Source organism: Tauraco erythrolophus, chromosome 12, assembly GCF_009769465.1.
Source record: "Tauraco erythrolophus isolate bTauEry1 chromosome 12, bTauEry1.pri, whole genome shotgun sequence".
Taxonomy (NCBI): Eukaryota; Metazoa; Chordata; class Aves; order Musophagiformes; family Musophagidae; genus Tauraco; species Tauraco erythrolophus.
Genome location: NC_141476.1, coordinates 16,247,507 through 16,260,183, shown reverse-complemented (window position 1 = coordinate 16,260,183; position 12,677 = coordinate 16,247,507). Strand labels below are relative to the sequence as shown.

The 12,677-nt window shown below is 63.3% G+C and overlaps 1 protein-coding gene across 2 annotated transcripts; it reads left to right on the top strand.

The window, feature by feature from the left end:
• The first annotated feature begins 5,982 nt into the window (after positions 1–5,982).
• Positions 5,983–12,457, top strand: GRM2 (glutamate metabotropic receptor 2). Of its 2 annotated transcripts, none has more exons than XM_086619359.1 (5): positions 5,983–6,441; positions 8,238–9,075; positions 9,798–10,861; positions 11,717–11,891; positions 12,384–12,457. In XM_086619359.1, the coding sequence occupies exons 1-5, from the start codon at positions 5,983–5,985 to the stop codon at positions 12,455–12,457; spliced, it is 2,610 nt and encodes an 869-aa protein (XP_086475485.1). The 2 variants fall into 2 exon arrangements, with proteins under 2 accessions (XP_086475485.1, XP_086475486.1); XM_086619360.1 differs by having other exon boundaries at positions 6,067–6,441; positions 11,717–11,900.
• The last annotated feature ends 220 nt before the right edge of the window (positions 12,458–12,677 follow it).

The window sequence follows — 12,677 nt, the reverse complement described above, 5'->3', positions numbered from 1 at the left end:
AGCGCTCGGCGGCACAGGGTAGGTGCAGGCTGGGGAGGGGCAGCAAAACGCACTTGCCGTTTGTGTGTCTCTGGATGCGCCGCAAATTCCTCGCAGGCATCTCGGGGTGGTGGTGGTGGATGGCAGAGGTGTCCCCCTCACCTCTGCTGGTGCTGCCCTCACCCACAGCTTCTCTCTGCTGCACCGCCGCGTGTTTTCTAGCACCAAAGAGCCGTGAGTAGGGTTGGTTGGGTTTGTTCCCCTCTTCTCTTCCCTTTGCTGAAAAATGGAAACATCCCGTGTAAAAACCTGGTCCTCCTGGCACTGCACGGGCACTTTTTGGGTTTATAATAAAGTGGATGCTTTTCCTTGCCGGTGGCGTTGCTGACTGCCTCTTGGCCGATCGCGCCGTCCTGCTGTATGGTGGGGAGGGGACTGCGGGTGGGAGGCTGCTGGTGGGCTGCCCTCTGCGCCCCCGACCGAGGGCTCTGCATCTCTGCTGCTTGGCCCGCTCCCTGCCCGGGTGACCCAGCGGGGCCTCGGGGACCGTCCCCAGCTTCCGCAAGCTGCGGGGGAAATGGGGAAGGGTCTTGGCCACTGTGCCGAGCTGGGCTGGGCTGGAGGGGGAGTTGGTGTCCTCCTCATCGTGGGAACCTGCTGTAAGTAAAACCAGTAAAGCCGGGTCCCTGGCACCTGGACATCACCGCTGTGGTGCCCCAAGGCAATGCCGGGAGCCAGAGCCCGACTGGCAGAGCTCAGCCCCTGCCCTGCCCTGATGCCCTGTTGCCTCTGACAGCCCTGGGCATGTTCTCCTGCAGTCAGATGTCATGGCTCAAAACCAGGGCTTGGAGCGAGGGGACAGGGGCAGGGGAGGCCTGGCTGTCCTTCTGTGGTGGGGACATGTCTTCCCTGGCTTGGAAAGGTCGCCATTAGTCCTCAGCCAGTGATTGACATGAGATTGTTCATAAATATTTTGTGCTCCGAGTGATAAAATATTAAACTCCTCCAGCCCACATGGAGAAACGTTGCTCTTCCTGGTGTTTATCTTTGTTGCCGGTTATTACAAAACTGCCAAGCCCCCTGAAATATTTATGCCTGGCTGAGGCTCTGGGGGGGTTGGAGCCAGGCAGCAGATCCTAATGCTACTTGCCCCCTAAGCCCACTGAAGATGGGGGCTGAGGAGGCTTTGCCATCATCCTTCTGCCATCAGCAGTGCCGAAAGAGCAGTCGGAAGGATGCAGTCAGTGCCTGGGCCCGCGTGAGGCTCGTGCCAGGCCCTGTCTGCTGGTGAGGAAGTGAGAGCTTGCTGGTGCCAGCATCCTTTGGTTGGGCATGTCTCCAGCCCTCCCGGGCTCTCTGTCCCTGCAGCCAGCGGTAGTGAGGTCCTCCCCTCTTCTCTCTTCTCTCCCCTGCTCTGTCTGTGCTAACAGTCTTGAAAGGAAATGGGCCAGTGGGGTCTGGGGTCCTGGTGTCGTGGAACCCTGGGGGGACCTTTTTATGGAGGTCCTGGGTTATCTCCCCCCAAATCAGGACTGCTGGGACAGGACAAAGTGGGTCTGAATCATGCTGTCCTAACCTGCAGCCTGCAACTACAACAGCTGACAGTGGGGAAACTGAGGCATGGGGCAGTGAGGTGGTTACTTGTGGTGATGCCCCAGAGGCATCTCTGGCCCTTGCCCATACCTGTGGGTCCTGGGTCATCTCCTGTCCTGTTCTTGTCCCTGAGTCACGGAACTCTCCAGGACAACCGAGCTGCCAGCATGGCACAGATGGGGACGCCGCACGGTGGGATCCAGCACAGCAAAACAGCTTCAGAAAGGGCTTGGGCAAGTGGTGGAGACCTGGCACACTAAATCCAGCCTCTGCCTTCAGAGGAGGCATCTCGGGAAGCATTGTCTGATGCTTTCCCCCAGCTTGGTGCTTGGGCCGACGGTGAGTGACTGGGCTGCGTGGAGTGCAGGGCTCAGCAGGGTGATGCTGGGCTCCTCAGTGCGCCCCACAGGCTTGGGGAGCAGGGGCCAGGCTGGGCGGGGGCTGTGCCGGGCAGGGGGGCACCAGGTCGCGGCCGTTGAGCTGGAGCTGGGACCCCTCTCGGTGGGCTGGGACTGTGATAGGAAACTTTGGGGCCAGGGGAGCGGGCACTGAGCTGTGCCCTGCCCAGTCTGCCAGGGGATCTGATCCTGCCTGCTCTGCCTGTGTCCTGCCTGTGCCCAGCCTGGATCTGGCCATCCCTTGCCTGCATCTGGCTGTGCCTCGCCTGTGTCCTGCCTTCTCTGCCTGTGTCCTACCCGTGCCCTGGCTCGGTCTGCCCGTGCTTTGCCTGGATCTGGCTATGTCCTGCCTGTGTCCTGCCTTCCCTGGCCATGTCCTGCCTGGATCTGGCCATGTCCTGCCTGTGTCCTGCCTTCCCTGCCTGTGCCCTGGCTCAGTCTGACCATGCCTTGCCCGCACCTTGCCATGCCCTGCCAGTGCCCTGCCTGGATCGGGCCGTGTCTTCCCCACCTTGGGCAAAGCCCTGCCAGCCTCCGGCCCTGCCGGTGCCCTGCCCGGCGCGGCGGTGCCGGGAGCGGGCGGAGGGCAGGCGAGGCGGCCCCGGGGGTGCCGCTGCCCGGCGGGCCGGGCCGGGGCGGGGGCCGGGGCCGGGCCGGGCCGGGCGGGGGGCGGAGCGGCTCCGCTCGGCTGGGGCTGGCGAAGTGTCAGAGGCGGCGGCGGGAGGCGGTGGCAGCCGCAGCTGCGAGGCAGCCGCTGCACCGGCACCGGCACCGGCTCCCGGCGCAGCCCGCCGGGCCCAGGTAAGGGCTGCGGTCCCACCCCGGCGCTCCTGGCCTCGCCCGTCCCCGTGGCCCCGGGCCGCGCCGTGCCTCGGCGTTCCCAGAGCCCCGGTGCCCGCGGCGGCGGGACAAGGCGACCGGCGACCCCCTGCAGCCGTCGGGTCCGCGGCACGGCGGGGCTCGGCGGCCGGTGCCTGGAGCCGGTGCCGGAGCTCCCGGGGCTGCGGGAGAGGAGCCTAGCCCGGGAACCGGCACCGGCTGGGCCGGGGGTGCGGGTGGGCGAGGGGCACCGGGGCCGGGGACCAGTCCTGCGGGCTCCCTCTGTATGGCGCAGGACGCCGGGGTGCGGGGCTCCGGCAGAAGGGCTCGGAGGGGTCCGCGTCCCCCGGTGCCCCAGCAGCGCCGACCCCCGCAGCGGGCACCCAGCGAGACCCCGCCGTCGCACCCCCCCGGCCCCGGGCAAGGACTGCCCGCCGTCACCGGGGCAGGAAACGGCGGTGATCGCCCGGCAGGGCTGGACAGCCCCCCGTACCCCCGGGTCCCTCCTCCGGCTGTCCCCGGCCGGGGAGAGCGGTGGCTTTTGCGGGGGGAGCGCCGGGACAGCCAGACCTCAGGTCGGGTTTAGGACGGGATTTGGGGGGATCGGCCAAGGCCGTGACCCCAGCCCCTCAGGAGGCTGCAGTGGGGCGGGCAGCCTCCTCCGTTCCCACCTCGCTGCCAAGGCGTGGAGACCGGGGCTGTGCCAGCTCCCCTTGCCTTTGCCTCCCTGGCGCTCCGCGCCTCCCCCCGGCTCGGCAAGAGCAGCTGAAGGGCTGCGGTGGCGGGGGGTGATGGGGCGAACACCCGGGGAAGGTGCTTTGGCCCCACGGGGCACCAGGGCTTGCAGGCCGTGGGGCAAGAACAGAGGTGCGGGGGTCCCAGCTGAGCTTGGTGGTGGTGGGACCTCCAGGAACCCCCGGGGGAGGTGACGATGGCTCACCCTGTGCCCTCATATACACCCTGTGCCACCCCTAAGGGTGCTGGTGCCGGAGAGGGCCCAGTCTCCTGGCAGGAGTGGGTGGAAAGCAGCGGGGGCACGTAGGAGCAAGGACACCTTCTCCCCAGTCCCTCTTGGCGACGCTTTCGGGAGGGGAGGCTACCTGCCACACCATGGCCCTCGGGCTGGACCTGGCTCTGCCTTCCTGGGTGCTTCACTTCCCCAGATGTTCTCCAGATGTTCCCATGGGGCTGTCCTCCCCCCAGCATCATGCCAACCCAGCTGAGCAGCAGCGGGGCTGGCTACAGCCCTGCTCGTGGCGTCCCTCGGGGCTCGCTGCAGGGTGGGTGACGGTTTACCCTTTCGGGAGGGCTTTGCCTGAAGGTGCCCTTCGTCTGGTGGGTCCCGCCAGCTGCTCCGGAAGAGCTGGACCCCAAGGAGCCGGGCTCCCGGTGCTGCTAGACCCCCGGTGCTGCTGGACCCCTGTGCCATCTCAGCCTGCCTCCAATGGGCTCCATCAATAATCAGTCCATGTGCCTGTGGCCTCTTTCCTGCTTGAGGAAACCCTGGGTCCCTCAAAAACATTTGCTGCCTGAAATAAGGCAGGGAGCCTTCCTCGGTCTCTTTCCCAAACTCCTTCAAATTGGGGGATCAGGTAGGAGATGCCCCGAGGTGGCTGGGGCAGGCAGGCAGCTCCCAGGGACAGGTGCCTTGGGGCACGGAGGAGGTGGTCTGCACGCACCCTACCCTATTACGCCCTGTGCCACACTGCTGCCTGCACGTCCCTGGGCACCGCCGCCAGCCTCAGCTGCTTGCCGAAGCACTCCTCCAGCTGTGGGCATCGCCTGCCCTGGCAGCACCACGGGGGCATCAAGGAGTGCCCTACTCCTGCTCGGGGAGAGTGGCCTCAGTACTGGCTGTGGGGGACCACAGGCGGGCCAGCACTCTACAACATCACCCTCCCACTCTGTGTGCTGGGCAGCAGGCAAGACCCAGGACTTGCCGTGGCACCAGCAGCTTCCTGTGCCAGAGCAGCCCGAGGTTTCTGGGTTGTCAGGGGGTCTTCTTCTCCCACGGCCCCTGAAACGCCAGCCCTGTGGGATTTCAGCAGTCAGCTTCAAACGGGAAGCAAATCTCTCCCGTGGTTTGGGAAAAGACAACTGATCTCCAAAGGGACTGCATCTCCTGCCAAAAAAAGGCCTGTCTGCTGCAAAAGCCTTTGATTCCCCCGCGCCTCCGTACTTTCTGCAGAGGGAGTCAGCAAACCTGGCTCGTACTTTTACTGAAATCTCTGAATTTAGTATACGGGGAAGGAAGGGGAGGTGGTGAGAGAACAGGCTCTGAAGCACCGTGGCTGCCGGAGCTGCGGGAGGATGAAGCCGGTAGTGTGTCCCTGCTCCAGCCCTGGTGCCATGGGCAGCAGTGGGGGCAGCGGCAGGTGGGTGGGTTTGGGGGTGGCGGGTATGAGACGGGAATTAAATACAGTGGCGGCCGGGTACTGTGGGCACGATGGGCTCACGGCTGGCTGCTTTCGGCAATGTTCTTGGCTGGAGGTCAGGAGCCATTGGCACCCTTGATGCCGCTGCCTGGGTCAGGGGCTCGACTCAGAGCTGGCATTGGCTCTGCCAGCCCAACCCAGGCTCCCTGCCCTGGGTGCCATCACTGCCCCTGGTGGACCTCCTTGGCTCCTTCCCCCCTGCAGTATTTTAGGGGCCAGCAAGCTGCACCCTGGCAGGCTGCTCTGCCTGGTGCTGCCATGGGACCCAGCTCTGCACCTCCCTTACCTGTGCCAGCACATCCTGGGGAGCACTGAGGGGGGGACTGGACCCTGTGCCCCACTTGTCTCCCAGGGTCTGTGTCACTTGCTGGTGTCCTGGTGGTCCCAAGTCACTGCAGAAGCTGTCGCATCCGCTCAGCTCGCCCTTCTGCGAGGGGCTTCTTCCTACGGGCACCTCAGGTGGGGTGTGCTGGAGTGGGGGGCACGGGCAGGCTCCTGCCCTTGCTCACCTTTGCAGCACTGGCACTGCCCATGGGGATGGGGCCCGGCTCACCTTGCAGCCCGCAGAGCCAGTGACTCTTCTCTTCTCTTCTCCAGGTGCGGAGAGCTCTGCCGGGGCAGCACGAACCCCCTCCTGCCGACGCCACGCTGTGGCCCCCCTCCCACCCGATGCCTGGGGACTGCCTGCCCTCACCTTGAAGGGTGGCAGCAGGTGACACGGGACGGCACAGGTCCCCCAGTTGGCACCAGCTCACCCCATGGCAGTCCCCTGGGCCGCCTGGCTGTGGCTGATGCGCCTGGCCACCTGCCTGGCTGCCGGGCACAGCATGGCTGGCAAGAAGGAGATCAGCACGGATGGGGACTTGGTGATCGGGGGCCTCTTCCCCATCCACGAGAAAGGAGTGGGGAGTGAAGACTGTGGCAAGATCAACGAGCATCGAGGCATCCAGCGCCTGGAGGCCATGCTCTTTGCCCTGGACGAGATCAACAAGGACAGGAGCATCCTGCCAGGGGTGAGATTGGGTGCCCACATCCTCGACACCTGCTCCAAGGACACCTACGCCCTTGAGCAGTCCCTTGACTTTGTCCGCGCCTCCCTCACCAGAGTGGATGGCTCCGAGCACATCTGCCCTGATGGTTCCTACGCCGTCCACGATGACGTGCCCACTGCCATCACTGGTGTCATCGGGGGCTCCTACAGCGATGTTTCCATCCAGGTACCCCCCACAAGAGGGGCTCGGATGGGGCTGGGGCATCAGCGCAACGGCATGGGGGGTGGGTAAAACCCCAGTGGCGATGCAACGATGCTGCTGCCAGAGTGGCACAGGGATGCTCACGCATCCCTTGCAGTGATGCTGTGCCCCTTTCTGCAACAGGAAAGGAATGCCAGCCTGACATCTGGGACAGCCATCTCTCTGCTGCCCTGGGGAATGCAGCCCTGACGGTGTCCGAGGTCCCCTTGGTGGCTGCGGGGAGCCCCTCACCTGTCGTAAGCCACCGGAGCTGAGCCGGTCAATCCGTCTCACAGGGAGACAAGGGTTTGTTCCCCATCCTGGGGTTGTGCTGGTGAGTGTAGGTCCTCAGCCCAGGATAATCTCAATGCTCAGGTCCATGCTGTCCTTGGTGCCGTCGCGCTGCTGCATCCCTCGCTGCCACCAGTGCCGGGCTGGTGCGAGCCACCTCCTGGCAGCACCAGTACCAGTCCTTGGCCTGCCACATCCTGGTGTGGGCCTGGAGAAGGACACTGGCCCTCTCCTGCCTGACGTACACTGCCAGCGCCTGGAGGCACCGATCCTCCCACAGGCGGGTGACAGCGCGATGCCACCAGGCCTGAATGGCCATGGCTGCACCACAGCTGTCCTGGTCCCCCCTGGCCAGCATGGTGGTGGGGGGAGAGCTGCTGTGGTGCCCCGGCACCCAGTGGGTAGCTGTCTGTGGGGGCTGACGTGGTGTGGGAGCGAGGCTCGGCTTATCTCCTGCCCCGTGGGTCCTGTCCCCTGTTGGATGGGTGGGTGGCCGGGCACAGTGACACCCCCCAGCATGGTGGTGATACTCTTGATGTCAGAATGGTGCCAGGGACACTGTGGTGGGGACGTGGGGACACTGCTCCTGACAGGCAGAGCTGCCTGGCATGAGGGGGCAACATCCCCTCTGCCCCCCCCAAACCCAGCCCACAAGGGGCAGCCGACTGTGAGGGTGCCCAGAGGCTGCTGGCTGGGGCAGGGTGGGCACAGGGGGCCACTGCCCCCGTGTCCCTGGTGGTCCCATGGGAAGAGGCACTGGGAGCCTCGGACCAGGCTGTCACCCTGGGTGGAGTGCAGCTCAGTCCCCTAAATCTGCGGATCTGTGGACCCTGGGGCTGTCTTTGGCAGGGAGAAGAGCGTCCGCTGAGGGTGCAGGCAGCTGGAGGGGCCAGCTGGCTCCCAGGGGCTGCTGGTGACCTGTGCGCTTGGCAAGATTTAACGAGTCCACAGGGCACGTTGAATCCCGTCCACCCATCCTGGGTCCCTGCATCCCTCCGGCCGTGGGGCGGAGGAAGCCAGGGCGGGTGATGGAGGCAGCACCTCCGGTACAGCCCATGCAGGCGCTTGTCCCTTCTCTTGCTGGAGGTCCCTGTGTGTCCCCATGGTGAGGGGCACCGTCTTGACCCCAGGCAGGCAGGTGGTGGCATGGGCTTCCACCTCGCCCATGGGTCACCTCTGGGGGAGTTTCTGCTTTGGCCACAAATCCATTTATCCCCACCCCAGCTCCCAGTTTCAGAGGGGAATGTATGAACTAAAAAAGAAATAAAAGAAATGGGCCCATCTGAGGGCTCAGGCAACCATGTCAATGTGCTGTCCGTCCATCCGTCTGTCTGCCACCAGCTGGGACCCTCCGGAGGGACGCTGCTCATCAGAGCGGCGGTTGCGCTCAGGACCACCATGCAACACTTGGTGTCAGGCAAGGGTCCTCCAGTGGGAACATCCCTCACTGGACCACTTTTTCAGGCACTCACCTCTCCTCCTCCACGCAGGTGGCCAACCTGCTGCGGCTCTTCCAGATCCCTCAGATCAGCTACGCCTCCACCAGTGCCAAGCTCAGCGACAAGTCCCGCTATGACTACTTCGCCCGCACCGTCCCGCCAGACTTCTACCAAGCCAAAGCCATGGCGGAGATCCTCCGCTTTTTCAACTGGACCTACGTCTCCACCGTGGCCTCGGAGGGTGACTATGGGGAGACCGGGATCGAGGCCTTTGAGCAAGAAGCCCGCATGCGCAACATCTGCATTGCCACCTCAGAGAAGGTGGGACGCTCCATGAACAAGAAGACCTATGACGGGGTGGTCCGGGCTCTGCTGCAGAAGCCCAATGCCAGGGTGGTCGTGCTGTTCACTCGAAGCGAAGATGCCCGGGAGCTGCTTGCGGCTGCCCAGAGAGCCAACGTGTCCTTCATGTGGGTGGCCAGCGATGGGTGGGGAGCCCTGGAGAGCGTAGTGGCTGGGAGCGAAGCGGTGGCGGAGGGAGCGATCACCATCGAGCTGGCAGCCTACCCCATTAAGGAGTTTGCTGCCTACTTCCGTAACCTCAACCCCTACAACAACAGCCGAAATCCCTGGTTTCGGGAGTTTTGGGAGCAGAAGTTCAAGTGCAGCTTCCACACACAGGACTGTAGCCGGTACTCCCTCAAGACAGGCAAGTTTGAGCCGGAGTCCAAGATCACATTCGTGGTCAATGCGGTGTATGCAATGGCTCACTCTCTCCACAACATGCACCAGGCGCTGTGCCCCAATGCCACCAAGCTCTGCGAGGCCATGAAGCCCGTCAATGGCAAGAGGTTCTACAAGGACTTTATACTCAATGTTAATTTTGACGGTGAGTCCAGAGATGGAGATGGCGTTTGGCTGCCTACCTGGAAAGGGATGGGTGGAGGGGCAGGGAGAAGGCAAGACATTCAGGTTTGACCCAAAGCCCTCCAGTTCCTCCAGTCTGCCCACACCAGGGGACCTCTGTGCCGTGAGCTGTGGTTGTCCCAGGATGCCAACAGCCCACTATCGCCCTCGGGCAGCAATTCAGGCCTTCTGCCCTCAGCGTGGAGAAGCTAGTGACCAACTCCATCCTGCTAGGGCTTGGTGGGATCAGCCCCACAGGGGACCCTCCAAGAATGTGTGTCCTTGGACACCTCATGGTGATTTACTCACATTTCAGAAATTGAACTGGAGGGAGACCCTTGATGAGGGACCTGCATAGTTTGGGGTGAACTAGAAGCATGTCCTCTGTGACTTGGGCTGAGTCCGGCTACCCAGGTGTTACTGAGAGCCATGGAGGCTGAAAAAGCCCCTGCTTTGCCCCTGCAGAGGTGGCTGGGGCCGCCGAGCTCTTAGGCATGTGGGTTGAGAGTTCTCCACTGTTGCCTTCCTGCCCTTAACACGGGCATAGGCAGCAAGTATCAGAGTGAAGGCAGGGAATAGGCTGGATGTTTGTTTGCCTCTGGCCACTGTGGGATGTGACCCTTTGATGGAGCCCTGCCTCCACACTGGGAGCGAGCACTCTCCTGCCACATGGCAGTGACCGTCTTCCCCTTCTCCTCCCTCCAGCTCCCTTCAGGCCAGCTGACACCAAGAGCGTTGTTCGATTTGACCGCTACGGCGATGGGATCGGACGCTACAACATCTTCAACTATCACCGCATAGACGGGAGGTATCGGTACCAGAAGGTGGGCTACTGGGCTGAGGGGCTCATCCTCAACACCAGCCTCATCCCATGGGCTGAGACCTCCATCCCTGTGTCCCAGTGCAGCGACCCCTGCAAGAAGAACGAGATAAAGAGCATGCAGCCTGGAGACATATGCTGCTGGATCTGCATCCCCTGCCAGCCCTACGAGTACTTGCTGGATGAGTTCACCTGCATGGACTGCGGTCTCGGTTACTGGCCCAATGAGACCCTGAATGGCTGCTACGAGTTGCCCCAAGAGTACATCCGCTGGAAAGACGTCTGGGCCATTGGTCCTGTCACTATTTCTTGCCTGGGTTTTATCTCCACCCTCTTTGTTTTTGGAGTCTTCATGAAGAACAATGACACCCCTATTGTGAAGGCCTCTGGCCGGGAGCTCTGCTACATTCTCCTGACCGGGGTCCTGATGTGCTACAGCATGACCTTCATCTTCATCGCGAAGCCCTCCACTGAGGTGTGCACGCTTCGGCGCCTGGGGCTGGGCACATCCTTTGCCGTCTGCTATTCGGCCCTCTTGACCAAGACAAATCGCATTGCCAGGATCTTCAGTGGGGTGAAGGAGGGGGTCCAGCGCCCCCGGTTCATAAGCCCTGCATCACAGGTGGTCATCTGCATGGCCCTCATCTCTTGCCAGCTGATCATCGTCATCATCTGGCTGCTGGTGGAGACCCCCGGCACAGGCAAGGAGACAGAGCCTGACAAGAGGTACATCGTCACCCTCAAGTGCAACAACCGTGACTCCAACATGCTTATCTCACTCACCTACAATGTTCTCTTGATCATCCTCTGCACGGTCTATGCCTTCAAGACACGGAAATGCCCCGAAAACTTCAACGAGGCCAAATTCATCGGGTTCACCATGTACACAACCTGCATCATCTGGCTGGCCTTTCTGCCCATCTTCTACGTGACCTCCAGCGACTACCGAGTAAGAGCAGGAGTTTTGGGGGGACCCTAATGGGGCCCGAACTGAGTGGTCCTGGCGATTTGGACCCCATGGGTTGGTGGCTAGGAGATGCGTGGGCCTGGGGCAGAGTCTTTTGCCATGGACCCGGTGGTGTTCAACTCTGTGCTGGGGCACTTTGGATCAGGTGAAGTGTAGCTGAAGGGCCTTACCTGAAGGGGTCATGAGTCCTGGGGAGAAGACCCTCCCCCTTGGCAGACTGCTAGAGTGAGGGTGGGAAACGGTCCTGAGACCTCCAGAGAGCTCACTCGACCTGACCGTGGAGCAGCAATTGCCATCCTTCCACATCGCAATGAGAAGGCACAAGAACTCCCAGCCCATCCAGCCACACCCCCTGCCCCATGCCAGCTCCAGGGCCAGTGTGGGCCCTGGGGACCCAAGCAGTGCCAGGGACAGGGGGGCATAGGGTGCACGAGGGAGTACCTCTACCCCTCCCTAGCAAGGTGCCTGGCCACGTTTTTTCTAGGCCTGGGGAGCTGTGGTCCCCACACTGCCATGGGCTTCTGGAGAAGACCTGCATCCCCTGGTGGGAGTGGGCACTGGGGTGAGGGGTGTTGGCAAGGCTGGAGGGGTGAGGATGCGGCTCAGGGTGCACCCCCTTTGCAGGGACAGTGTGTCCCCATCAGGGCAGTGTCTGTCCTCTGCCTACAGGTCTCCAGCAGGTCCATCCCGACAGAGGGACTTGGTGTAGGGTGGGATGTGCCTGTAGGGTGCAGACAGCGGCCTCTGCTCAGTGAGAGCACAGCGAGGGCTTCATCCTGCCCTGCTCAGGGCAGAGGGCTGGTGGCAGGAGCACCTGACGCCCACCTCTGTCTCCAGGTCCAGACCACCACCATGTGCATCTCAGTGAGCCTCAGTGGCACTGTGGTCCTTGGCTGCCTCTTCACCCCCAAGCTCCACATCATACTCTTCCAGCCCCAGAAGAATGTGGCCAGCCACCGCGTGGGCACCACTCGGTTCAGCGTGGCAGCCGCCGGCTCCAGCCAGTCCCACGGTGAGCACGGTGGGGCTGGGGAAGGGCTGGGGGGCAGCACCCTCTTCCTGGCACGGGGCACGGGAGCACACCAGCACGGGTCCCTGAAGGAAAGTGGGGTGGAGGGTTGGGCATGGCTGGAAATGCAGATGGAGGCTGCTGTGTCCCCTATGGTTCATCCCTGTCCCCCATCCCAATGCCTCATCTCCCGTGGCTGCGAGCCCCAAGGCTGCAGCACCGCGTGCCAGGGGGTGCTGCTCTGGGGGGGCCTGTCATTGTGCCCGGGGGACACAGCCACCCCAGGCACCTGCCACCCCAGCTCCAGGGGATTCAGCTGCCCCAGGGGCCCGTCACCATGCTGGGGGGAAGACTCAGCCACCCTGGGCACCCTCCACCCCATCCTCAGGGGATGCAGCTCCCTGGGCACCAATTTCCCACCACAGTGGGATGCCCCAAGGGGGGGGTTCTGCTGCTGGACCCCATCCTGCCCCTGACTGCCACCTTCCCGGCCAGGTTCGGCCTCGCAGCATGTGCCCACGGTGTGCAACGGCCGCGAGGTGGTGGACTCCACGACGTCATCCTTGTGAAGGACAGAGGGGACCAGTCCATGGTGCCACCGCTCCTGCCCATGGCCACACTGCACTCCGGCTCCCTGCCCAGGGAGAGTGGTGCCCATGGCACAGCCCACTCGGGGGCCAGAGGCAGGCAGGAGGCTCAGCCCCAGCCTCAGCACGAGCGACATGTCCCACACGCCGCGTCACGGTACGTGTCACCCTGCCCTCACACTGAGCCACGTTACACGTCCCC